Source organism: Ursus arctos, unplaced genomic scaffold, assembly GCF_023065955.2.
Source record: "Ursus arctos isolate Adak ecotype North America unplaced genomic scaffold, UrsArc2.0 scaffold_20, whole genome shotgun sequence".
NCBI lineage: Eukaryota > Metazoa > Chordata > Mammalia > Carnivora > Ursidae > Ursus > Ursus arctos.
The window spans coordinates 21623623-21651472 of record NW_026622875.1 but is presented as its reverse complement, the minus strand read 5'-3'; the positions used below and the strand labels follow the sequence as shown (position 1 = coordinate 21651472).

Genomic DNA, 27850 nt, shown 5'->3' with positions numbered 1-27850 from the left:
ACTAGCCGTGGCTTGCCTTATCCTGAATGATCCTTCAGTAGGGCTCTGTTTCATGAATGGACTAATACAGTGCTTTGGGGTCTCCCAGTTCTCCTGGTTCAGGAGCTTTATTTAATCTCTCCACTCGCTCGCCCTTTCAGTACCCACTTCCTATGGTAGCCCCTGTGTTGCGCTCCATAGCTGGTGTGTGGTAGACATTTGATAAATATTACCTTGAAATAGAAATGGATCAAAAATTAATAACATTAGGCCACCTGGCTGGCTCATTTGGTACAGTACGCAACTCTTGATTTCAAGGTTGTAAGTTTGAGCCCCACATTGCATGTAGACATTACTTAAAAATAAAACCTTTAATATAAGAATAATACAATAATATTTATGAACACCATATATTGCCTTGAAGTTTACAATTTTTTTTTTTAGGAAAACAAATTAAAAGTAGAATAGTGTGGAGAATTCTGAATTGCCCTAAAGTATTCACCACCAGGCCACCTGGTGGTCCATATGGCATCCTTGTGCATTTTAAGGAAATGGCCCCCTCCATCTGGCAGGAGGATGCAGTCCTCACCAGTGCACCTGCCTGGCCAAGCCTGGCTCTCAGCCTCCCCTTCATCACAGCATATCACAAGGCATAACCTCTCCCCTGCACGTGGCAGTCCTGCTCAGGTCCGGCCGACAATTTGCCACACACTCCCACGCTGGTAAGTAGGCTGGGGTCGGGAGCATATGAGCCTTTGAGACCAAGAAAGTTCTTTGCTTCTTGGTGCTCCTGAATCTGAAATGGAGAGTCTGGTTTTTGAGCCATACTGCCTGGGTCTGCATCCCAGCTGTGCTGCCTGCTAGTTGAATGACCCCAGTGAAGTTACATAGCCTCTCCGCATCTCGGTTTTCTCATTTGGAAAATCAGGTTGCTGTGAGCTTCATCGGATTGGTATATACAGAGTGTATAGAACGGTACTGGGCACCTGGGTGGGGCTGGCATCGTGAGTTGCCTCCTGTCCAATGAGCAAGTCTTGTTGGGGACATTGATGCATTTGTGGTGGGACGTCAGTGTTACACTGCAGTAGCCCTCAGGAAGGCTGCTCTAGGGGGCCTCTGACACAAGCAGGAGACAGCAGTGACTTATTTCTTCGTAGCATAGTTAGAAGTCATGGGCCAGCGCATGCACACAATTTTTTTTATCCTATACCCACATGTTTATTACTTTGAAGTTTTAGTATTTTTTTAAAAAAAGTTATTTTAAAAGTATGTTTCCAATTTAGTCTGAGCACTCAGGGGATAAAGGCCAAATCCCTGGAGCTTAAACTATTTAAGAACAAAATTCATCTGAGTACATTTAAAAGATTTTATTGACTTTATTCAGTGATTTGTGAATTGGGCAGCATCCAACGTAGCAGATAAAAAGGAGCACCAAAGAGCTATGCAAGGCAAGAGATTTTATAGGCTGACAGGAGCAGAATAAGGAAGTTATACTGGGCAGAAAGGCAGATTGGTTATTGCAAGATTACTTTCCTTATAAGGGACAGCAGGGCATCATCAGGCAGATTACTTACTTAATGCTGATCAGTTGATTCCTGATTGACTGGTTTAAGATTCCATTTCTGGGAGAGCCAAACTAAGTTCAGTTTCAGTTTGGTGACATGGGGCTTAGCGTAAGTGACTCCATTTTGGGCCTGTTGTCTTTAACAGAACAAAGCATATCAGTAGAGCTTAAAGTATTGCTCTTTTCCTTCCTTTGAGCCAAAGCTGTAATAGTAAGCCATTTTTCAGTGTTTCGAAGCTGCGTTTCAATGTTTTAACTTGTTTGAGCAGTGACAACTTTGTGAGCAGTAGATGGCCCTTGCTTGTCCTATTTAGCTCAGCTTTAGGCTAGCAGTGTTGATTTGGTTGTGTGTGTGTGTGTGTGTGTGTTTCCTTATACCATGTCTGAACAGCCTCTTGACTTTTTTATGTTCAACAAAGATATTCACTCCTTTTACCATAGGTGACAAATAGGGTGGTTTGCAGTGACCTAATGGTGGATCTGGAAAGCTTGGTAACAGTGCCTGGTATAGTGGGCTTTAGAGGGCTCGGTGTTTGGGTGCTTTTTGTTTTTGCATTCATTTAATAAAGGTTTATTAACACCTGTTACGTGCCAAGTACAGTGCTGGAAGCTAGGGATACTGGTGAACGGTCTTAGCCCTTACAGAATTTATACTCTTGTGGTAAAGGCACCCATTTGTCAATACTTAATTGTATGCTGAGAATATATGACAGATGAACCTAATTGAGGGGGAAAGGATGGTTGGATGGAAGTGAGAGTAGGCTGCCTCCTGGGCTAGAAGGGCGTTCTAGGATGCAGGAGCAACATGTACAAAGGCCTGGAAGTAGGAAGATCCTAGGCATATTCAAGGAACAGAAAGAAGGCTGATGCAGGTTAGAGTGGCAGGAAATGGGGTTACGTCGCAGAGGACTTTATAAGCCTTGGCGGAGATAGGGGAATTTGGATGTAGGGTTTTAACGAGCATCGCTGGCCATGTCGCAGTTCTGGGTTTGTGGGGAGACTCTTCCATCTGTCATGGAGAAAGCTCACACCCAAAGTTGGCCCTCCCCTGGAGATTCTCTTTCTGTAGTGCTCCCCCGAGGCTTCATACTCACTGCTCTCTTGCCCTACCCTGACGGACAGGGTCTAGCATGAGCTTCCTGGCCCCCGAAGACTGTATCATCCCTAGCCCAACGCTGAGAGGGTAAATCTAAATATTCGTGAGGGAGGGGAGGCAAATGAAAACTCATTTTCCTGATACATACACTTAAGATTAACAAATCCTCGCTGTGCAAATCCTTGGTCTTTGTCTTCTGAGTGCTTGGACTGAATTGAGTTGGTGATGGACTCTTAAAAATCAGCTTTTTTTCATACTAAAGTTTTAAGATGGCAACATGAGGGTGTAAAGGCCTTGGTGTTGGGTGTTTAGCCAGTTTTGGGCCGGAGGGCAGGCACTATGGCTGACTCTGGTATGTGTTCCGGTGGCACCTAGAGAGTGCCTCCTGCACCACCACTGTCTACCCTGCCGGCCTTGAAGAGTCCAGCCCCGAGGCCCAGGCTCTGGCAATGCTCAGGTTGCCCTGGGGACCCAGCTGCCCAGGGCAAGGGGTCTGCTTGCCTTAACTCCCATCCTCAGCTGCCCTTCCTGGGGACCCCTCTGACACATTCTGCTTCATGCCAAGCAGCATCTCTGGGTTCCTTTTTGGCATGTGCCTCAGGCTGGCTGCCCCCAGTGGCTCCAGCTCTTGAATCTCAGCCTGGCTCTGCTCCTGCTCCGGGCTTCTGCAGCAGTGATCCATTACAGTAAGCCTGCTGTTTGCACTCCGTGCAGGGCAGTTTTATGGGGATAGATCAGGTCACCTGCTCTTTCTGCACTCCTGCTGTGTGTGCACATGCCCATGAGGCAGTGGAGTGTGGGGGACTGAGCCCTGCGCTGCCATCAGCAATTACAGGTCTCGTGTAAGCAAGGCACTTGTCTGGGCGCAGTTTCCACCCGGTACTGCAGATCCAGTAATGTCAGCTTCCATTTACCCAGCACAGACCCTTCATTCCCTTAACACTGTGAGTATAGAGTAATATCCCCATTTTACTTGCCTGCTGCACAGGAGGGTGAAGGGGATTAGAAGAGTTAATATGTGAAGTGCTTCACAACCTGAAATGCATCAGATAAAAGCAATTTTATTCTAAATTGCTGGCGGAAATTCAAACATGCAGATTGTAATGACAATATGTATGGTGCCTACCCATATCTAATATTGATTTAGAAACATGTATCTATTTACAGGGTGGATTGTGTATTTAGTAAATGAGTATTTATTGAGGGCCTACTCTGTGTTAGGCACTGTTCTAGGTGCTTTAGATACATCAGGGAAGAATACCAAAGATGACTGCCCTTGTGACACTTCAGTTCTAGCAGGCAGATGGACAGTAAGTAATAAAGGAGTAAATTGTGTAGTATAGTGGAATGTTGTGGGTACTGTGGAAAAGAAAAAAGCAGAGCAGGATGCGGGGCATGGGAACACGGGAGGGGGCGGGTTGCTCTTTTAATCAGGATGAGCCTCATTTATGTTTTTGTGCATAGCCACTTCACTAGTCATTGAGCAAATATTTCCCAAGTGCCTACTATGTGCTGCGTCCTATAGATGTAGCAGTGAAGAGGGTGGACAAGGTCCTTCCCCTCCTGGAGCTTATCTTCTGATGGGCAGGGTGGACAGTGAACAAGCAGGCAGACACATGATAACTGCAGGTTGTGATAGGTAGTACGAAGGAAAACTAGGCGTTGTGAGGGCGAGTGAAAGCAGGATCAAAGACTGATGGGGTGGCTCCAAGATGACATTTGAGCCGGGCCTGAAGCATGAGGGTGAACCAGCCGAGGGCAGTACCGGGCTCAATGTGCTTAAAGGCCCCAGGGCCGTAAGAGACTTGGCAGGTGGAGTAAGCAAAGAGGGGCGTATGTGGTGAGCACAGAGATTGGGATGGAAAGGAGCAGGCAAGTCGAAAGAGAGTAAACAGGACCCGTGGACCACACCAGGCCTCACAGGCCACCGTGAAGGGTCTGGATTTTGTGCTGACTTCAGGGGAAAGCCACTGAAAGGTTTTAAGCAGAGCTTGGCTTGATCTCTTTTGTGTTTTTTAAAAGATCGTCCTATGTACCGCATGAAGCATGGACTACATAAGCAGTTCTCTCCAGAGCCACCTGCTGAGCAGGATAGGGTCAGTCCTCCTGCTGATTCCAGCCCGTCCTCCCAGAACCCCACTTGTGCCAAGCACTGTGTTTCGCACGGTGTGTGTTGTGGCACTCAATCCTCCCTGCCCAGTTTCTGGCTCATCCAGAAAGAACCAGTATAAACTGTGATTCCTTGTGATGCAGTAGTCCCCAGAAAGCTGGGGTGCAGAGGGAGCTGGAGAGGGAGGGGAGGTGGTTTAGATAGTTTAATGCCAAAGCGGCAGTTGGTGTTTGGTCCATTTCAGGATGACTCCTCCTCATGACTAGCTGGAGGGTCACTCTTGTTTAGTAGCCAAAATATCTGACAGTTCTTCCCTTTGCCCTTCCCAAGAGGAAGCAGTCCGTCCACTGAGAGGAAGGGTTATTAAATCAGTCGGCCCTTTAGGTTCACAAGAAAATGGTATTTGGTTTTTGAAAGCAACTCTTGATAATAAGCTCACCCCAACCTGAGAAGCTTCAGAGGACAGGGATGCTGTCCCTGGTCATTTTGGTCACTCGGTCCCCCCAGCGTTCCGATTAAAAATGCCTTCCACGTCAGGGACTATAAATGTCAGTGGAGCTTGGCTGAGATGAGAAACGAACACAGACTGGAGGGCTTCAGAGATAAACATTCCAAGCGTGTTGGCCAGGTTTCTTAAGCAAGCAGGTATGTGGGCAAGCTCGATCCTGAGATGAACCCAAGGTACATATGGGCTACCCTGAAATACCATTGTGTTTGAAAAAGAAAAAGAGAAGCCAAGGACCTTTTCCCCCTTTCATCTTTCCAAGCAAGCAGCCTGAAATATTTAACTGAGCCCATTGCATCACTCATGAATCTGATAATACTTGTTCTTACAATCAATATGCACGCAACTACAAGTCTAGAGACCAAATGTTTACCTTTTCAAAGTAATATATTCAGGTAAGGCTGTTCAAGCCAACCTCCCTCTGTCTAATACACCCTGGCAGCTTTCTGATGTCAGCCTTTTGAACAGCTCGAATTCCAGTTGAAAAAGCAAACTTGCCTTGCCGTACAATGCCTTCGTGAATCTGAGAGTTTAAGTGCATTAGAGTCTGATAAATGCTGCTCTTCTCTACCCCTTTCGGACTGCATTTAGAAGAGAAATCAAGAGGATTTTCCTTTTCGTAGACACAGCCATGCTCTATAAAGGGCTTCTGTTTTGTAATGTTTTTGAGATCTGACGCGTGTGTTTTTAACACCTTGTCACGTGAGGAGGTCTGACGTAGTCACCCAACGTGACTACGAGAAAGTGTGCTGCAAAAATGTGTGCGGGATGGGGGAACGGGATCACTGAAGCAGTGTCCTTTGTCGGCACACTTTCTGCAGGGACTCGCAGCTTCCACTTCGATATGGGCCCCGCACTGCCCCAAAATGGACTGTGCCTTTGACTTTTGCAAGATTCCAGGTCAGTATCCTAATATAGTGTGTTCTTTTTTTAGTTGGGTTTTATTTCTGAGTTTCTTTTTATAGAAGAAGACGTGCAGTAGAGAGAAGCGAAAGTTGCTCTGTTGATTCAGTTTTGTTGTTTTGTACGTTAGTAATTGAGTCGCCAGCGTGCCGCAAGAGGGCGTTTGGCCTTTGCCTCAGATCAGAAGATTTAGAAAAATGGGCCTCCGACTGGCCCAGGAGAGTGGCCTTACTCAAGGTAGCGTTACTTCACTCTCCGTCGGGTCTTAAAGATTTACTAATAGAAGTACACCAAGTTTTATTAGCAAGCCTTATAAAGTTCTACATGGTAGATACGTTGTTGATTAATAACTTAAAGAGGTTTTCCAAGATTTGGGGGGTTTTTTTGGCACCGTGAGAGTTAAAGTTTATATGGAAACTCATTTTAAGCTTTTTGACTTCTGTGTATTTCAGTAAAGTTGCCTTGACTGATTGGGGAGGGAAGATTTAATTAAGCTGGAAATACAGGGAGTTAGTTGCTCAGATTATTGCTAAGAATTGTTTCCCTTTTTTCAAGTTCAGTCGCAGAACGAGTGGACCAGTGCCTAAAAGAGATCTCCAGGATCTAATGGGGAGGTAGCTAATTTGATAGATTAATGGTTAGAATCGTATGGGCACACAGAAGACTGTGACCAAGCTAACCTTTGAGATTTGGAAGGCAGGAATGCAAGCAGTGCTAGATTGTTCAAACAGAAGAGAGCGGAGGTCCTGCAAATCAAGGAACCGTTTTCACCTGAGTACAGGGAGTGTGGAGGGACTGTTGGACGCCTGGCTTTTCAGCCATGCTCAGACTCTAGAGACAGTAACCACTTCAAGCTTGGCAATTAAAGATAGCCATAGAATATGTATCTGTGAGACTGTGGGTGGGTATGTCTGTCTGAGTTTCTCCATCCCTTGGCCTCTCCTTCTTCTGGGGATTTCTGCTTTGTATTTTACCACATTTTCATCCACTCTGTCCCTAGTTCTTTTAAGCCTATATCTGATTTACTTTATTGAGTAAAATAATTTTTAAATAATTTCTTTAGCAATCATTTTGAACATTTTCTCATAGGTTAGATAACATTTCTCAAACTTGTAGGTCCCAGGACCCCCTTACACTCTTATAAGTCATTGAGGACCCAAAGAGCTTTTGTTTATCAGAGTTATAGATCCATCAATATTTGCCATATTCAGAATTTAAAAGGAGAACTTAAACAATTAATTCATGAAAAATGATAAACCCGGTTGCATGATAAAATGACATATTTTATTTTAAAAATAACTGTTTTCTAAGGCAAAAAAATGTAATGAGAAGAGTGGCAAATATGTAACATTTAGCTTGATAGAAAGACAGCTGGATTTTCATACCAGCTTCTGAATTCAGTGGCAAGTATGTTGTTGTAGTTGAAAAGAAAGAAAGTTGTAAAGAAAACCTGGCCTCATACAAATAGGTAGTTGGAAAGGGGGGGGGGGGGAACAAGTGAAAGGCGCACTTAGTTCATTTTCAAGTAAATGTTTGCCCAGATATCCACATCTGAATAACCATAGTTTGTCAGTTGTTTTTTCATGTAAAAATGGTGTTCCATGAAAAAAGTTGGCTAATTCATCTCACAACACAGAGAGTCACCCAGGTGCTTTTCCTTAAGGCGGTCGTCGTTTTTTCAGTATGCACTGCAAGTGTTTTGTGTGTGCCTCCTGTTTTATCACACAGAATAGTAAAAAGCTGTATATTCAGTAGTCAAGATTTAACAAAATTAATAATTTTTACTTTTTCATCTGGGTGTTACTGGCTTGGTGTTCGCTACAGCATCAGCTCTTTTACCCATCATCGCTTTTGTACTGTTCATGCACGTGTTAGCATGGTGGGTGAAGAAAGGCAGATGACATCTTTGTGTTATTATGAAAATAGTTTTACCCTCACGAGCCTGACAAAAGGGTCTTGGGAGACTCAAGGTCCATTAAACACTTTGAGAACTGCCAGATGAGAAGGAAACTAGGAAAAAAAATGGACAGGAATTAATTTTTATTTTTCTAGTAGAAGAAGAGAGTTAATTTTGCTCTCTGTAGAGTAGAATCTGGGTCCATCTGGTTCTCATTTTTAAAGCTTTAAATCAGGAACTTTTCTAAGCACAATGTGTATTGAAGCCGTTTGCTGCTCAGGGTCTGAGGGGGCAGTTCCTCTTGCTCACCGTCAGCGTCATCGACAGTGTACTGTACCTTACAGGTGGCAGGAGAACAAAGTGAGTTAGATTGACCTTGCACTCAAGGAGCAAGTAGGGAAGGATATAAACATGAACAGATGCATAACACTACATGTTATAATAAAGGTAGGAGCCAAAATCTAGAAATTCCAGAGGACAGACGCTGCCCAGATGGGCTGTCACCTGAGATGAGTGAGTTTAAGGAATTGCCAAGCAGAGGAGCTAGAGGCTAGGGTAGAAGAAACTCAAGAGGAAGTAATTTTTCTCCTGGAACTTTTATACGGGTATAATTTACAAATCTTCCAAAATTAGGAAAAAAGTATCTGTGGGTAGGGAGTATGTGAGCTGTGCGTGTTAATGGGCGCATTGGTGTGGGGGAGGGGAGGCTAGGCTGGAGAAGGGGGCTTCTACTTTGTATCTTAATATACTGTTTTAATATTTTACCAGGAGCATAGACTTTTTTTTTAAAGGTTTATTTATTTGAGAGAATGAGAGAGAGAGCAAGAGCACAGGGAGGAAGGGTAGAGGGAGAGGGAGAAACCCAGACTCCGCACTGAGCACAGAGCCTGTCTCGGGGCTCGATCTCACAACCCTGAGATTAGCACCTGAGCCAGAACCAAGAGTTGGACGTTTAACCGACTGCACCACCAAAGTGCTCTGATCTTATTTTTTTTAAAGCTAGTTCATTATAAAAGCTGATGAAAAAAAGGTAATTTAATCGTCAAAAATGTCTTATTTAGGTTCCTATCTTTGCATTATATGTGTGTGTATTTATTAGGGAAGGTTGGAGTATAGCAGGAGACAAAAGCAGCACAAGATCCTAAATATATGAATTAACTAGAATTTCCCAACGGCATTTATATGAAGTATAATTATAAAGTATGTTTGTCATATATTTATAAAATTCTTAAAAGCATTTTACATACTTTCAAGTACATTTTATATAAATATACACATGCGTACTTACAACTATAATACAGAATTTTATGTTTATGTAGAGGTTTATATTTTGTTTATATATATACACATATGTGTACATATTTATACATATATATATAAACATATATATATAAAGATAGAGGATGACCATTCGTCCTTATTTCCCCAGGTACTGAACCAATGTATACTTGTTTCTGTGGCATAGTTATTTGTTGCACCCTTTTCTCTCTCAAGTGCCCTGTTTTAGATGCTGAATTATATATTCACCCTGTATTTATTTATATATTTTTTTATTTATTTATAAATAAATGTGTGACTATGTAAATATTTTTATATAGCATATGCTCATATAAAGTCACATGTTTATTTGTACATGCCTGTGAATATATGCATATGTATATTTGTGTATTTAGAAGGTATATGTTAAAGGCTATTTATACCTTAAATACAAACTCAGGAAAATAGTAACATAAGTCAGACAACCACCGTTACCTAGTTAGAAATTATTTTAAAAGAAATGTAGGGCCACCAAAATTTTTGCGTCTGCAACAATTTTATTAGCCTTTTTCATGCTTATCTATTCCATCTTGGTAATACTACTGAGAATAGTGGATTTTATTGCATAAAACTTGCTTCTTAGAAAACATTTTAGAAAGTTACATGTAAATTTAATCTCATCTTCCCATCTCATATTCGTTTTTCTGAGGTCTTTCACGGGCTTTCCATTGGCAGGAACTCCTAAAGCTTTAGTATTAAGTTACTCTCTGTAAAGCAGTGTAGTAGAGGAGGTCACCTTAACTTTTTTAAGTCAAGAATACTATTTTTGCTGAGGATGACTCCCCCCCCCCCCAAACACACGAAAGCTCATTTATAAGTCTTAATTTTAATTTTGGGGATATCTTTAAAGTAAGTATGTCTGAAGATCTGTGGATCTAATGTTATTTCATGTAATGTTCTTATCAGTCGCAGCAAAGGAAACCAGCTAAAGGGGCAGGGCTGGTCATGGGACAGAAGTCACGTGGTGGTAAGTGCCTGGGCCAGCAGCGTGTGAGTATAGCTGATCCTGATGAGGGAACACAGCTACTAGGTGCTCAGTCCTTCTTGCCAGACAGGCAACAGCCATTGTTGCCGCTCTTTTTATTGTTCAGGAAAGATATATTGATTTTTATGTTAAATCTTACTCTCTTCAACATGAACCCAGTTTTTCAAAAACATGGTTCCAAAGACCAGGTTGGTCAGACAAGACCTGCAGGAACCAGATTTGCCTGTGGTCCTCTGGTCTACAGACTTCAGACTCATTTCTCTATTGCTCTTTGGACATGTAGGATATGGCTTTTAGCTCTCGCAGCTTCTGAGACGTTCAGGTGCCTGGGGTTGGAAGGCAGTTCAGGTGGCAGGCGCTGGTAAGCTCGAAAGGTGGGTGCTAGAGTCTTAAAGACGTTAAGGTGCATCTTCAGCAACTTTCACTGTTTTTCCAGTCTGCACTTGCAGATTTTAAACTCTTACATTGACGCTTGGATTATAAACTTCTTGAGGGAATGAAACTCTGTGTGTCTTTCTGAGTGAAATTCTCTTTCGTCCCTTTTTTTACGTCTACAGAGCTAAATTCTACCCTCAAGATCCCGTAAATGGCGCTTCTTCCTAGAGAGCTTTGCCAAGCTACTCCCTGTGCCTTCCGTCGCCCCCACTCCCAAGCTGCTCCCCAGAACTCGCACTGTGTTCTCCTGACCTGCCTGCCTTCCTGCATGATCCCACACATGCATTGTGTGTCTTTGTTAGGCAGCATTTCATAAACACATCTTATTTCCCTTGCTGCACCACAAAACTTTGAAGGCAGAATTTTTATTTCTTTATGGCAGTGGGGTTTTATTGCAGCTACCCGGGGCCTGGTTCTAGCTCGTTGATAAAAACTACTTGGGGCACCTGGGTGGCTCAGCTGGATAAGTGTCTGACTCCTGATCTCAGCTCAGGTCTTGATCTTAGGGTCGCGAGGTTAAGCCCTGTGTTGGGCTCCATGCTGGGTGTGGAGCCTGCTTGAAAAAAAAAAAAAAAACCTACTTGAAAAGCCTCTGAGACAAGGTGGGAAAGTTGTGTCTTTTGAATTTGGTATCATATGAATATATTCTTTATTTACTAAATAAATATAAATGTAAAAATGCATATGGATTCCAGAATCTAAACCAGAATTTCTGTGGGAGCAGGGGAGAGGGAAATCTATAAACCTGTACTATTTTAAAGCTTCCCAGGTGATTCTGATACATAGCCAGGGTTGGGAACTGCTATCCCAAAGCATAGAGTAGGTATTCAGGTAGTTTCTGTTCAAAGGAAGAATGAACTCTTGTCTGCCTATAACATTTAGCCTGATGCCTTGTACTTAACAGTTATTCCATAAATGTTGGTAGAGGGAATGAAAGTCTCTTTTGAGTTCAGATACCACCCCCCATCCCACTTTCTTAGCTGGGGTGGGGCCATCTACGTGCCCCCACCTCTCACTCCGTCCGGGTGGATGGGCAACTTCACAGCTGGACCATGGATAGCCTAACTAGCAGCCAGCTGGCCCCTCCTCTGATCCTTTCAGCACACTGCAATGTGAGCGATTGGGTTTTTATTTGTTTGTTTGTTTGTTTCAACTCAAATCTGGTTATGACTTTCAGTGGTTTCCTCTTAGCTGCAATATAAAATTTACTGTTAGGAGTACTTTAGAACCTTTATGATGTGGTCTGATCCTTCCTTTCCTGGCCCATGTCATTCAGCAGAAAGGTACTGAGGCCTGCCGTGTGCCTGGCACTGCTGAAGACACTAGGGACAGAGCAGTATGCAAACCCTCTCCTACCATCACACAGACCCACTTCGCAGTCCCCTGAGTGCAGTACGCCCTTTTATCATTTTGCGTTTTGCCCACGGTGTTCCTTCTGCTTAGAATGCCTTTCCCACACCCCTGTTTTACTTACTAATGTCAAGCCTTCCAGGGCCCTGTAAATAATAAGTTGGCACTTCATCCTTTAACACTTTGTACATACCTTACTAAAGGCCTACCATTATGGATTCCAATTATTAGTTGACAGCCCTCTTTGTTCTCCTAGACTCTGAGCTCCTTGAGGACAGAGACTTGCGTCACATGCTTCAGTATCTCCAGCTCTAAGCCCTGTGTCTGACCATGTTAGGCATTAACATATGTGCTGGGTAAAACTGACACAAGAATGAAGTTTTTATGTATGTGCCAAGAAGGCAAATTGAAGTGCTTACATAGTCACTATGATTTTAGAAGGATTCCTGCCACACAATGGTAGATAGTCCCCCTTTTGAACAGTGTCATACTTGGATGTTCCAAAGTTAGGAGGATGTGTTCATGGCATATATAACGATACTTCCTATTATACGTGTTATTCTAACTGTGAGTATGATTAAGATATTCTTAAATGTTAACAGTTGGCCTTTTATTAACCATCGTAGCTGAACAATCTTAAGCAAAGAATCATGCAATCCTACAGAAGTGAGTGGCGCTTACCATCTAACACCTCAGAGTATTAGCTTGGTGTGAAATACTGTATTCCCCAAGTGGAGGTGGGGCCTCATGGGAGTTTCAGAGTGCTGTGAACTGGAGTGTTTTGGAAGAAGCAGTAGTTTTGAGGTGGAAGGACAAAATAGATGTCAGCATGGAACTAAGCCAAGATGGAAACCACCTTTTAAAATCAGAGTATGTGTTTTGCCAGATCTGAGACTACCCAGTCAGCTGGATAAAGAATTGGAATAATGTATGGGCTTCAGAAAAGCCAAACAGAATGAGAATAAATGAGTCAGGAAAGAAAGTAGACTCTGCAGGGGCCCAGGGCAGAGACCCCAAGGAGGCAAAAGAAACATCAACAAAATATGCCATTGATCTGTAACCAGTGAAGGACAGAGTCCCACTGTCTGTTCAGGGAGCCCCCTCTCCTTCAGTGGTATAGAGGAAACCATTGATTCCCGTTCATTTAATTTCATTTTTATTCATAGACTTGATCCTTCACACTTCTAGGAAAGATTCAAGGATGATTACAATTAAATGCAAGGTAAACAAGAGTAGAAGAACTAACGTTAAATAAAGAAAATGAGACAGTAGTCACACCAGAAACCCAGGCTAACAATAGCTATAACAGGTGATGATGAGAGTTAGTTCTAAGCTTCCTTGTCTTGGTAATAGAAGAATTTGCTAGTAATAATGTACTTTTTCCTATGGCTAGATGAGATCAAAGAATTAATGGATCCTAAAGTATAAAGGATACTAGATAACATAATGGGCACAACTTATAATAGCTTTAGAAAAGGGCAAAAAGAAATTCATTACATGGCCATCTGGTCTTTCCACAACTGAACGGCATGAGTTAAACGTGGTACTCCAGTGCTAGGAAGACCTTGCCACTGGGAGCCAACAAGATATCTTCAAGCTCTGCTGCATTCTGGACATCGCTTGATAAGAGATAGTCAGTATGGCCTTTAGACCAGAGGGAGGTTTTTGGTTTTAACTGCAGGAGTGATCTGTTAGTATATAGTGAAATGAGTTTAGTGAGTTGCTGTTAACATTTTTTAAATGAAAGACAACGGAACAGGACAGAATACATTGCACATAGGAAGGTTAAGTTTTAATTTTTGTGTCTTAGATCCCCACATACCATGTATTTCTTATATAATATTCAATCCCTCATTAAAATATTAGTTGGTAGGCTCTGGCCATCTCAGGCTTATGGTATAAAATATATATAGAGAGAAGAACAAGAATTAGGCTCTGGGAAGAGCAGAGATAAGATCCTTGAACCAGAACAAGAGCCCCTGTGCCTTTAAATTGTGCCGATTTAGGAACCTGTGACGAGACTCAGTATTTTTTTTTATTGAAATATAATTAACATACAGTATTATATTAGTTTCAGGTATATAATGATTCAACAGTGATGATAAGTATACACTCGAGCCCCTTTATCTAGTTCACCCCTCTTCCCACCCACCTCACCTCTGGTAACCGTCAGTTTGTTCTCAGTACTTCAGAGTCTGGGTTTTTTGTTTTGTTTTTTTTTTTTTGTCTCTTTTTTTTCCCTTTGTTCACTCATTTTATTTCTTAAATTCCAGATGTGAGTAAAATCATATGGTATTTGTTTTCTCTGACTTTTTTCACTTAGCATCATATCCTCTCGGTCCATTCATGTTGTTGGAATGGCAACATTCTTCTTTATGGCTAATATTCCTGTGTGTGGGTGTCTGTGTGTGTGTGTGTGTATCACATCTACTTTATCCCTTTGTCTGTCAGTGGACACGTGGACTGCTTCTGTATGTTAGCTATTGTAAATAACACTGCCATAAACATAGGAGTGCATGTATCTTTCCACATTAGCGTTTTCATTTTCTGTGGTTAAATATCCAGTAGTGGAATTACTGATGCTGGAACAACTGGACAGCTACATGCGAAAGAATGAAGCTGGACCACTTTTTTACACCACACACAAAAATAGACTCAAAATGGAATAAAGACCTAATTGTGAGACCTGAAGCCATAAAAATCCTAGAAGAGAGCACAGGCAGTAATTTCTTTGACATCAGCCATAGAAACATTTTTCTAGATATGTCTCAGGCAAGGGAAACAAAAGCAAAAATGAGCTATTGGGACTCACCAAAACAAAAGGCTTTCACACAGCAAAGGAAACCATCAACAAAACCAAAAGGTAACTTACCAAATGGAAGAAGATATTTGCAAATGATGTCCAATAAGGGGTTAATATCCAAAATACATAAAAAATCTATACAACTCAACACCCAAAACCCACAAATAATCCAGTTAACAACAAATGGGCAGAGGACCTGAATAGACATTTTTCCAAAGAAGACATACAGATGGTCGACAGACTTAGGAAAATATGCTCAACATCAGTCATCATCAGGGAAATGCAAGTCAAAACCACAATGAGATACCACCTCACACCTGTTAAAATGGCTAAAATCAAAAAGATAAGAGATAACAAGTGTTGATGAAGGGTTGGAGAAGAGGGAGCCCTTGTGCACTGTTGGTGGGATGGAAAACAGTATGGAGATTCCTCAAGAAATTGAAAATAGAACTGTATGATCCAGCAATCTCACCTCTGGGTATATATTCCAAGGAACTGAAATCACGATCTTGTAGAGGTGTCTGCAAATCAAAACCACAGGGAGATAGCACTAAACTCAGAGGCATACTTGCCTGGGTTTGTGTGTTGTTTCTTTTTTGTGTGCCTTCAATACCTCACAGAGTTGTTTTTGAAAACCCTTAATCTACTTTGGCTCTCCTGAAAGAGAAATCAGAGAGAGAATGAAGGTAAGGGCCAGTAGTGCAGAGAGGCAGGGCACCCCTGCTGGTCAGACTTGGTCATGCAGACTGGGGCTTTCCGTCGGGAGACCTTGCAGAGCCACAAATTAGGAATACCTTCTCCAGTTCTTGCTTCTTCTCTGAGCAGGCAATACCTTTATATACAGGTACTGCTTACTTAGGGAAAGCTTTTTTTAAAAAAAATCATCTTCCTGCTTCATAAATGATGTTTGGATCAGATCATCAGGATTATCTGTGAAAATAGGAAGTTGTGGCAGGACCACAGCATTACTCAGCTCTAGGAGTTCAATGCAGCCTTGAGTGACGATGAGACCCTAAACATTTGCGGGGAGAAACCCTCCTCCTCCCAAATTTGGACGTGTATATATAGCGACAGCTTTGGAGAAAGAGTTCTGGGAGGATTTCCAACTATAACAACTATTAGCGATGGTATGAGAAACAGGCTGGGGTGAGATCAAGATTTAGCTTCTAATGTTGACTCCAAGTCTTGCAAGTAACAGCAGAGTGAGATAAAAACCTGTATTTTCATACCAAAAAAAAAAGTGTTTCAGAAGCATTGAAAATTGTCTAGAAATAAACTACTTGTTGGGGTGCCTGGCTGGCTCAGTCGGTAAAGTATGCAACTCTTGATCTTGGGGTTGTGAGTTCCACATTGTGCATAGAGCTTACTTAAAAAAAAAAAAAAAAAACACAAGAAAGGAACTACTTGTGGAAGGGTCTCTGATCATCTCTCTCCTCTTGTTTCAGATGACAGTCATGTCCCTTTCCAGGGACCTCAAGGACGACTTGCACAGTGACACAGTGCTCTCCATCTTAAATGAGCAGCGCATTCGGGGTATTTTATGTGATGTCACTATTATTGTGGAAGATACCAAATTTAAAGCCCATAGCAATGTCCTAGCTGCTTCAAGCCTTTATTTCAAAAATATCTTTTGGAGCCATACGATCTGTATTTCCAGCCATGTCCTGGAACTGGATGATCTCAAAGCTGAAGTGTTTACAGAAATCCTTAATTATATCTACAGCTCCACAGTTGTCGTCAAGAGACAGGAAACAGTCACCGATCTTGCAGCTGCAGGAAAAAAGCTGGGAATATCCTTCCTGGAAGATCTTACTGATCGCAACTTCTCAAGTTCCCCTGGTCCCTATGTATTCTGCATTACTGAGAAGGGCGTGGTTAAAGAAGAAAAAAATGAGAAAAGGCACGAAGAACCTGCCGTCACCAATGGGCCAAGGATCACCAATGCATTTTCCATCATCGAGACAGAAAATAGTAATAACATGTTTTCTCCACTGGACTTGAGGGCAAGTTTCAAAAAGGTCTCCGACTCCATGAGAACCGCTAGCCTCTGCCTGGAGAGGACCGACGTGTGTCACGAGGCGGAGCCCGTCCGCACCCTAGCAGAGCACTCGTATGCCGTTTCTTCCGTGGCCGAGGCCTACAGAAATCAGCCTGTCCGTGAACATGACAGCAGTTCCCCTGGTAAGACAGGTAAAGAAAATTGTGAAGCTCTTGCAGCGAAACCGAAAACATGCCGAAAGCCAAAGACAGTCTCCATACCCCAGGATTCTGACTCAGCTACAGACAACATACCACCCCCTCCAGTAACTAGCTTAGAGGTTAATCAAGAAAGAAGTCCACAGCCGGCTGCAGTCCTGCCTCATTCAAAATCTCCCAACAATGAAGGAGATGTCCGTTTTTCCAAGGAAGATGAAAATAAATCCTCTGATGTTCCTGGGCCACCGGCTGCGGAGGTCCCACCTCTCATTTACAACTGTAGCTGTTGTTCCAAATCCTTTGACAGTAGCGCCTTGCTCGGTGCCCACATGCAGCTTCACAAGCCAACCCAGGAGCCATTGGTGTGCAAGTACTGCAATAAGCAGTTCAGCACTCTCAACAGACTGGATCGGCACGAGCAGATTTGCATGAGGTCCAGCCACATGCCTGTTCCTGGAGGAAACCAGCGCTTTTTAGAAAACTATCCTACCATTGGACAGAATGGCAGTTCATTCACCGGTCCAGAACCTTTGTTGTCTGAAAACAGGATTGGGGAATTTTCCAGTACCGGAAGCACCTTGCCAGATACAGACCACATGGTTAAATTTGTGAATGGGCAAATGCTCTACAGTTGTGTTGTATGCAAACGTAGTTATGTGACTTTGTCCAGCCTCCGAAGGCATGCAAATGTTCACTCCTGGAGAAGAACATACCCTTGCCATTACTGCAACAAAGTATTTGCGTTGGCCGAGTACAGGACAAGACATGAAATTTGGCACACAGGAGAAAGGCGCTATCAGTGCATTTTCTGCCTTGAAACTTTCATGACCTACTATATTCTCAAGAACCATCAGAAGTCTTTCCATGCCATAGATCATAGACTTTCCATCAGTAAAAAAACAGCAAATGGAGGCCTGAAGCCTAGCGTCTATCCATATAAACTTTACAGGCTACTGCCTATGAAATGCAAGAGGGCTCCTTATAAAAGTTACCGGAACTCTTCCTATGAAAACGCCCGAGAAAACAGTCAGATGAATGAGTCTGCATCCGGCCCCTATGTTATTCAGAATCCACACAGCTCTGAGCTACCGACATTGAATTTCCAGGACCGCATAAACACTTTGACCAACAGCCCAGCCATCCCCATGGAAACATCTGTACGTCAGGAGGTACCCACTTCTGCCAACGTACAGAACGCAGAGGGGACCAAATGGGGAGAGGAAACGTTGAAAGTTGACCTCGACAATAACTTTTATTCCGCCGAGGTGTCTGTTTCTTCCACGGAAAACGCCGTCAGGTCTGACCTGCCGGGAGGGGATGTCCCTGTCTCCTCTTTGAGTAACAGCAGTGAGAAGGCAGCGTCCGTGATCAGCTACAGTGGCTCAGCACCCTCGGTCATCGTGCACAGTAGCCAGTTCTCATCGGTGATAATGCACAGCAACGCTGTTGCCGCCATGACCAGCAGCAGCCACAGAGCCCCTTCGGACCCGGCTGTCAGTCAGTCCCTGAAAGATGACAGCAGACTTGAGCCCGATAAAGTGAGCAGAGTTGTCAGCAGACCCAAGAGCATTAAGGAGAAAAAGAAAACTGTGCCGTGTAACAAGGCCGAAGTAGCAGAGGAGTCAAAGTACGTTGCTGATCCCGGAGGGTCGCTGAGCAAAACCACAAATATTAAAGAAACCAGTAAAATTGAAACCTACATCGCAAAGCCTGCTCTGCCTGGAACCTCCACAAATAGCAACGTCGCGCCCCTTTGCCAAATAACAGTGAAAATCGGAAACGAAGCCATCGTGAAAAGGCATATCCTGGGATCTAAGCTGTTCTATAAGAGAGGAAGGAGACCCAAGTACCAAATGGAGGAGGAGGCTTTGCCACAAGAGAGTGACCCAGAAACCAACAGAGACAGCCCGCTCGGGCTCTGCCAGTCCGAGTGTGTGGAGATGAACGAAATGTTCGATGACGCCAGCGACCAGGATTCCACTGACAAACCCTGGCGTCCTTACTACAACTACAAACCCAAAAAGAAATCGAGACAGCTGAGAAAAATGAGGAAGGTCAACTGGAAGAAAGAACACGAAAACAGGAGCCCAAGCAATAAGTGTAAATACCCGGCCGAACTGGACTGTGCCGTGGGGAAGGCTCCTCAGGAGAAGGCCTTCGAGGAAGAAGAAACCAAGGAGATGCCCAAGTTGCAGTGCGAACTCTGCGATGGAGACAAAGCCTCGGGAGCTGGAAATCCAGGAAGGCCCCACCGGCATCTCACTGCCAGGCCTTACGCCTGCGAGTTCTGTGCCAAGCAGTTCCAGAGCCCTTCCACCCTCAAGATGCACATGAGGTGCCACACCGGGGAGAAGCCATACCAGTGCAAGACCTGCGGGCGGTGCTTTTCGGTGCAAGGAAACTTACAGAAACACGAACGCATCCACCTGGGCGTGAAGGAGTTCATCTGTCAGTATTGCAACAAGGCGTTCACGCTCAACGAGACCCTCAAGATCCACGAGAGGATCCACACGGGCGAAAAGCGTTACCACTGTCAGTTCTGCTTTCAGAGCTTTTTGTACCTTTCCACAAAAAGGAATCATGAGCAGAGGCACATTTGGGAGCACGATGGGAAGGGCTATGCCTGCTTCCAGTGCCCCAAAATTTGCAAAACAGCTGCTGCCCTTGGAATGCACCAGAAGAAACATTTATTCAAAAGTCCAAGTCAGCGGGAGAAAGTAGAAGGTGACATGTGTCAGGACAACTCAAACGCCCTGGAGAACCCACATGTCAATGACTCAGAAGACAATGACCAAAAGGATAACGTACAAACCATTGTTGAAAATGTCCTTTGAGTGGTGATACTTAGAAAAATCTTCAAAAATATGAGTTGGTGGGTTTGTTCTTTTGGGTTTTTTTTTTTCTTTTTTTAGTTAGCTGTTTTTCTTCTGTTGTTCTTTGTTTTTTTAAGTTGAGTTTTGTTCACACAACAGTCATGAAGGAGTGAAATGTAAAAAAGAAAATCTCATTTGTGAAAATTCCAGAAAAAGGATCCTATTATCTACTTTCGGTTTTAGCATTAACTTCATGCAAAGTGCACAAAAATGAAATAGCCGAATCCTCCGGTATCCCAAGTATCTTGTGGAAGTTATGAAGTTCTTAGCTGTGGTATTTCTGCCAGTGGGGGAAAAAAAAAGAGTCTAATGTTAGCTTAATTTAAAACTTTCTAGTAAGTGCTGGTAGGAACTGGCTGCTGAGCTGTCTTTAGTCACTGGAGAAAACGAGGGTCAAATATCATGAAAACATCATCTTCATAAATACGTTAGAAGGAAATGAGCTATGACAGTCATTTTTCCCATCCAGCTTTTGTGCTATTAAAAATTGTTTAAATTAGTGGATATATATAAAATATTTAATATAGCTGAAAATATGTGTGAAATTGAGTAACCTAAGTAGGACATTCATTATCTAGAACTACTTTTCTGCAACACAAACCTTGTAAAATACATATATAAATCACTATGACTTTTAACTGTCCATGTCCCCTGTAGAGAATTACAGTGACGAGCAATAGATCTGCAAATAATGAGGACTGATGGAAAAATCAGTAGAAAGCATCTTGAATCTGATTTAAGAGCATATTGTATGCTTTTAGATGGAATGCTGTTCCCTTGAAGTTATGGCTGAGCTATTACTAGAACTGGTCTACTCCAGTCACAGAAAACATAGGTCATGCCTTATTTATCTGTGGGGGAGCACCCTTCCAGAACTTTTCTGTGATTACCTGTGCTGTATATTACTTTGCAGTGGCCCCCACCTCAGAAAATAAAGAAGGGTCAGATTCTTCTGAATCTCCCTGCGGTCTACCATCCATCACAAGGCCAGGGATGTGGAGGTCTATTTCAGACAGACTTAAATCAGTCTCAAGGGGTTAAGTAAAACCTGACACTTCCCATTTCACTGAAGGAGTGTCCAGGAAACTTAGTGCAAAGCATGCGTATGATGGCGAATTCCCAGGCACTGGAAAGTGACAGAAAGCCTAATCCCTATAATCGTTAGCCTTCTTGGAGATTATGCAGCCCACAAGCGTACACTAGTATAAAACAAAAGGGCATCAGAAAGACCACTCCCTCCTTGCCTCAAATAGTGGCTTTGCTTTTTGGGGGTGGGGTGAGGAGATAGAATGTGGAGTGATAAGATTCCATCACTTACTTATATGACTCAGATACATATCCCCAAAGCCAGATGCCTTGTCTTCATGTTTGCAGACATCTAGCTCCCTTGCTAAAAACCCACTTAAGTTTTTTCATGTTCTTTTATGCTGCCCCACCCCATCAGCATTGCCCTCAAAGTCCGGTTGCCCTGTAGGCTATTCCATCATGTGGACTAGGTTCTGGGAAGCTGGAACTCATCATTCTTAACGTTTAAACTGCCAGGATAGGAGGGAGAGAGAAAACATTCCTACCCTTTGATCACCAGTGTGAGCTGAATCCGGAACTTGGTTTAAGGGTGACGGACAGCCATTCACGTTCATGGGATTTGATAGATGGAAGCCCAAGGTTATCCAAGGTTGCAAGGTCACCATTATGAAGAAGTAGTTCAAAGGACTCCAGTTCCTCTCTCCAAGTATTGTGATATCTCCATGAAGAAGACTTAATGTGGATTTGGGTGGGCAAGAAAGCGTTTAAACACCCAGAGAAGGACATGATCAGAGCTGACCTTTTTATACAGTAGTATTTTGCTGTTAAGTAACCCCAGTACTGCATCTGCATTTATCTTTTGTTCATCTCCTTTCACTTACACACAGTATTATGTAATAGAGGAAAATGGGGAAATGCAAGCAAATTCAACCTTATTTTATACATTGTATATATGTATACCTGCACTGTTCATTTGGGTTTTGTTAAGAGATTGTCACAAAGGGCTTATGAAAATCATTTCTGAATTGATAATTAGAATATTGAATAGGCAATTCTGTGATCTACTAATTTGTTTTCTCTCAATTAGGATTATTAATCTAAGAGAATTACTGTGTATTTCAGTCATTTTGATTTGGGGTAACTCTAAATATAAAATTATTACATGTAGTGATGTCTCCCAGCCCTTACGTGTGGAAATTTTTTAAGTGGACTTGTATGCTGATAATTCTAGACCAAAGTAAATATGGCAGAATATTTATACATGAAAAAATAATTTTGCAAATATTTTCTATAATTGTATTATTCGTTTAAAATGTTGATAGCTTGTGTTAGTTTCAGGGAGGGGTGTATATTTTGATAAAAAAATACTTGACTTTGTAATTCTGTATATTCTATACAATTTATAGCAGAGCCGTTTTAAGACAGCTTTGTCACATTTTTTTGTTAATTGTGAAGACTTTATCATGAGTGATGTTTAAGTATGCATTGAATACATAACGACCAACTAGAATTAAAGTAGGTGTAAACAGTGAACATACTGTATGCTGTACAAGATATATTGTAATTTGCCGTTTTAGCATCTGTATTTTGGTTAGAAGATATTATTAAATGCAGATGTTAAGGGTTGGAAAAGTCTAATTTTATTTTTAGAAATAATGAATACAAATTTGGTTTTGCTTGATTAAAATAGCTTATTCCTATGTTAAGTCTCTTAAATGTTTTAATGTTCATTCTTTGTGCAGCCAAGCAGCAGTTTCCTCTTTGTGAGTCACAGCATTGTTTCACATATCATTCACTGAATATATTTCTGTTTCCTTACTTGTTTACATCCCATGATACCTGCTTAAATGCTTAGGACCCAAATGGAATATACATTTAAAAAAAAAAAAAAAGAATAAGAGAGATGGCAGTCTTCTTATCATTTAGTGCTGTGGATAGGCCTGACCTTGTCGTGAGGAATCCGAGAGCCCTGGAAGTGTTTTCTGCTCCAGTCATCCCCGGGAAACAAATCACACTTAGTACCAGGTGTTTGGCACCATTCTTCCCATGGGCCGTTTCATTCAGGTCTTTCCCAGCAACCCTGGGAAGTCGACTTCACTATCCACATTTTATAGTGACTTTGAGAAGATCCCACAGGCAGACAGAGCCAGGATTCCAACAGGGCTTCCTGACTTCAGAGCCCACGTTTCTGTGTCTTCTCAACACCTTAGAGTAAAATACTTCATGTAAACCAAACGGAGAGTGGGGAGAAGAGGCAGGAGGAATGCACGCAGCTCTAGGCTGGCAGCTGTTCCAGGGATGGCTCTCAGGAGGCTGCTCTGGCCTCTGCTCTCCTGGCGCACCCTTGCTGTATGTACTCACACCTCAGCACTTGCGGCATTTGGCTTCCTCTTCGATGTTGGGATTTTGCTCTATAAAATCATTTAAAAAAAATCTGTGCACTTCTTTTCAAGAATGTGGAGTAAAATTATAATTTAATGCTACTATAAGCTAGTGATTTCTCACACAAAGAAAAAAATGTGTTCCATCACCACAGACTATATTCCTCACCTTAACTCACTATCGTCAAACGCACGCAGTTAGTGACAGTAGATAATGTGAAAGGGAGTGCCGGTGGCTCACGCCACACCATCCATCACCAACACAGGGAAATTAACTCAGATTTCCAGTCCTCCTCATGGCTGGCCAGTAGCGTTAATTTTGTGTTTGAAGGGTAAACCAAATCCATACCAAAAATTTGATAATTGCTGTCTGTTGAAATTAACGTCATTTGATCTAACAAAACAACAGATTCATTATTGAAAGGATTTGTAACAATTGAGAAAGTAACTGGATTAAAGGCATCAAAACTAATCATGCAAGGCGATCCTATTTGTACATGTTGTATTAATTACTTTGGGTCTTTTTATTCCTGTTGCTCACCTTCCTCTTTTCTCATTACCTAGCAATTGATTTGGTTCCACGCCCTCTCTCTGCATCAGGTACTCTTTGCAGAGGCAGTTTCCTCCATATGTGAGAACTCTTCACCCTCTTCTTCATCAAATCCTGGTGAGCTATTAATCTCCCTTGTGGAGAGAGGAAGCCCCCCTCCCCACACTCCTTCCCCAGTATGCACCCCTTTATGCTGGTTATTCAAGTAAAGTGGTCAGTGAACAGGCACATTGGCTTGGTGTGCAATTTTTTAAAATGAAACTCTCCAAATTTAGACAACTAATAGAAAACTGTTTATAACAGAAGTATGATTACATTTTTAAGGATTTTTTAAATTACTATTTCATTCTTGACATCTAAGACCTCGATTATATTTAGAATCTTTTGCTGAGGGGAGCCCAGGTGGCTCAGCTGGTTAAGCGTCTGACTTCAGCTTAGGTCATGATCTCAGGGTCCTGGGATCAAGCGCCACGTCATCCTCGTCCACGTCATCAGGGCTCCCCGCTCAGCAGGCAGTCTCCTTCTTCCTCTGCCTCTGCCACGCCCCCTGCTTGTGCTCGCTCTTGCTCTCTCTCAAATAAATAAAAAAAAATGTTTTGCTGAGAAGTCAAGAGCACTTTTTTCCCCAATGATTTTAAAAGCTATGACTTGTATTTAATTATAGGGGTAAGGATGTTATTCCTGTTATAGGAAACTTTGGTATACAGAGATGTAAAAGATGTAACCATGCTAATTTATGTAGAATTTTCATTCATTGAGTCAAAACATGTTTAATTTTGAGTCTCAATTGTTGTGGTCAGGGCTAGAGAGATATAAGAGATAGCCTGCGCCTTCAAGGAGCTGGATCCGGGGAAGGAGACTGATGAGGCAAGGCATTTTGATTACAAAACAAAACCTTGAGCTCCTGGGAGCTCAGAAGCAGATTGGACTGTGTTGGGTTATGAGAGAGATGGCTAGGAGCTAGGGCTGAGGGAGCCTGGGCTTCTCCAGTGTGGGCAGGCCCAGGTAGGAGTGGCTGAAACAAGGGAGCATGTGTGAGGGCAGATTGCTATGCAAACCTGGGGTTTGGGCGGTGAGCCGGGAGAGGCACACAGAGGATACATCACCAGGGCCTCATGGGCCTTGCCAGAGACTTTGTGCTTCTGACACTGACACATGATGGGGGAGCAGAGCAGCTAGGAGGGAAGGTCAGAGCCAGGTCCCAGAAGCAACGTGAGAGGCCATGGGAGGGCTTCAACAGACAGGAAATGATCTAATGCATTTAAAGGATGACACTCACTGCAGTGCAGTGAAGAGACTCTCTTTGTTTCCCCCCTTGTAATATATTTCTGAAGAAATAATGTTGTTTGTCCTGAAGAGTTTCTCACAGCCTGAGAATTAGCAGGACAGCTTCCTAAGTTGGCTTATGTTCTTCCATCAGGAGCCATACTGGATGTACTTTGAAGGTAGATCTGATGGGATTTGCGGGTGTTTTTCGTCCCAGGAGGTGAGAAAAACAGAGGCGTCAAAGATGACTCCAAGTCTTGGGCCGGAGCGGTTGGAAGGTCGGAGTCCCCGGCAGAAGACTAGATACGTGCACCAGCAGTTTGGAAGAGGGGCCGACTGCAGGTATGAAGCTGAAAGGCATGTTTCATTCCTTCAAAACATACCTGAGTTAGGTGCTAGGAATACAAGAGCAGGCGAAACAGATTGTCCCTGGAGCTTATGATCTAGTGGGGAACACAAAAAGCCAAGCGATTAACACTTGCACAAGTGCTACAAAAAAGAGGTGCTAGTCGGGAAGTTCCTTGAGGAAGTACCTTTTGAGGGAGGTCTGAACAAGGAATCAGAGTTGAAAGAGGAGCGAGTTTCTGGGTAGAGGGAACAGCCTGCACAAAAGTCTGCTTCTAGAGGGAACACAGTGCGTTGGAAGCCAGTGGTGGCCAGCGTACAAGAGAGATGGGTCTGAGATGAGACTGGAGGCCAAAAGCCAGACCCTGCAGGGTCCCCAGGTCCTGCTAAGGATTGGGATCTTCTACTGAGAGCAAAGAGAGCCATTGAATTGCTGAGCAGAAGAAGTATTTTAATCAGTTTTGCACTGTGAAAAGTCACTGCGGCTGAAATGTAGAGAACGACGTGGAGGACAGCAGTGGTTGGAAGTAGAGCGGGTAGGAAGCTGCTGCAGCGGTCCGGGCTGCAGAGGCCAGTAGCGCGGATTATGTATTGGCCATGAAGATGAGAGAAGAGGGCAGGGAACGAGAGATATTTAGGAGATAAAATCCGCAGCACTGGACGTTGGATGGATATGGGGAAGTGAAGACTAGGCAGGGGCCAAGGTTTACCTTTCGGTTTCAGATTTGTCGAAACTATGGGAATGTAAGATGTCTCCTATGAAGCTTATATAGCAAAAGACAGAATCCCGGAGAACACAAATATTGGAAAGATGAAGTAGTAAAAGCCTGGCGTGGAGAAGAGACCAGAGAAGTAGGAAGAAAACTGGGGGAGCAGCAGCTAGAGGGCCATAGATGGAGATCCTCTCAGGAAGGAGAGAGAATGGTCAGTGGTGTCAAGTGAAGGTAAAGTCGAGTAAAGAAAATCTGGAAAGTGCCCTTTTGCCCCCAGAAGCTAGAAGGTCACTGGCAGTGATGTGCTGTTAAATGGTTAACAATCATCACCTTGGAGAGAGGGAAAGCCGGATTCCTAGTGCTAGTTATATCTGTTGCGTAAAGACTCCCGCCATGGATGATTTTAAGCTACCAACGTGATGTCACTGAACGTGGAGTTGGGAAGAGATACATCCAGTCGGCTCACGAGAGCTGGTGTGAGCCTGCTCTGGTGGCTCACCTGGGTTATCTTGGCAAGGGTAGTTTCGGTGTACTGGTGCCGGTGGAAGCTGGGCGTCAGATGCAGGAGTGGGTGGGGGGACAGTGAGCGAGGATTCTGGCTTCAAGAAGCTTAGCTATGAAGGGGGCACCTGGGTGGCTCACAGTCAGTTAAGAATCTGACTTGGGCTCTGGTGATGGTCTCGGGGTCCTGGGGTTGGCCCTGAGTCGAGCTCCCCTCTCAGCAGGGAGTCTGCTTGTCCCTCTCCTTCCCGGTCTGCCCCTTCCCCTCCTTGTGCTCTCTCTGTCTCTCTCTCTCTCAAATAAATTTAAAAAAAAAAAGAAGCAGCAGCTTAGCCATGAAGGAGAGAAGAAAGAGAAAGGTAGCTGTAAGTGGAACCTAAGGCTTGGAGACCTGGATTGCACCATATGGGGTAGAAGAAAGGATGAGGGGGCAAGGGGGTTGAGGGTATTGGCAAAACACTTGGTTGTAGCCAAGAACTGTAAAGCCTGGGTTTAATGTAAGGAAATACAGGACTTCGGTGTCTGACAGACACAAATGGAGGAGGCCTTCAAAGCTCTTTCACAGCTACTTTCCTATCTATCCCTCACCATCGTCCTGTTATGGTGGCAGTGATTACTGTCTTCATCTGAAAGCTGTGGACACAGAGTGTAGAGAAGCCAAAGGGCTCAGAGACGACCAACACCGGTCAGTTTTCAGGACATGGTTTTTACCACCACCCACTGACTCCACATTGACTAAGGGATATTCTGGAAGGTTGGGGTCTGGGACAATGACAACTGCTGGGCTTTCCTCAGAATGAGTGTTTATTAGCGTGAGACTCTAATACCCTCAGAATGCCCTCTGCCAGTCCTTGTTTTGGTCCGCGTGTCCTTCTGTGGCAGTTAGTATAGGCAGACCTCATGTTATCACGCTTCACTTGATTGCGCTTTGCGGATACTGCATTCTTTTTTTACAAAGTGAAGGTTTGGGGCAGCCCTGCATTAAACAAATCTGTTGGTATCTCTGTGGCACATTCTGGTAATTCTTGCAGTATTTTCAACTTCTTCATTATTGT

General features: G+C 43.3%; 1 protein-coding gene across 9 annotated transcripts in view; it reads left to right on the top strand.

Annotated features, from left to right (window-relative positions):
- ZBTB38 (zinc finger and BTB domain containing 38) overlaps window positions 1-22739 on the top strand; it is a 132590-nt gene extending 109851 nt beyond the window's left edge. For 6 of the 9 annotated variants that reach the window (XM_044383452.3, XM_044383451.3, XM_057316050.1 and 3 more), the window contains one exon: window positions 16390-22739. In XM_044383452.3, coding sequence (XP_044239387.2) covers window positions 16390-19974 — 3585 coding nt within the window. In that variant the 3' untranslated portion in view covers window positions 19975-22739. Of the gene's footprint in view, window positions 1-6075; window positions 6155-16389 lie in introns of all 9 variants that reach the window. The other 3 variants (XM_044383453.3, XM_048216298.2, XM_048216299.2) reach the window with 1 other exon arrangement.
- Window positions 22740-27850: the final 5111 nt, after the last annotated feature.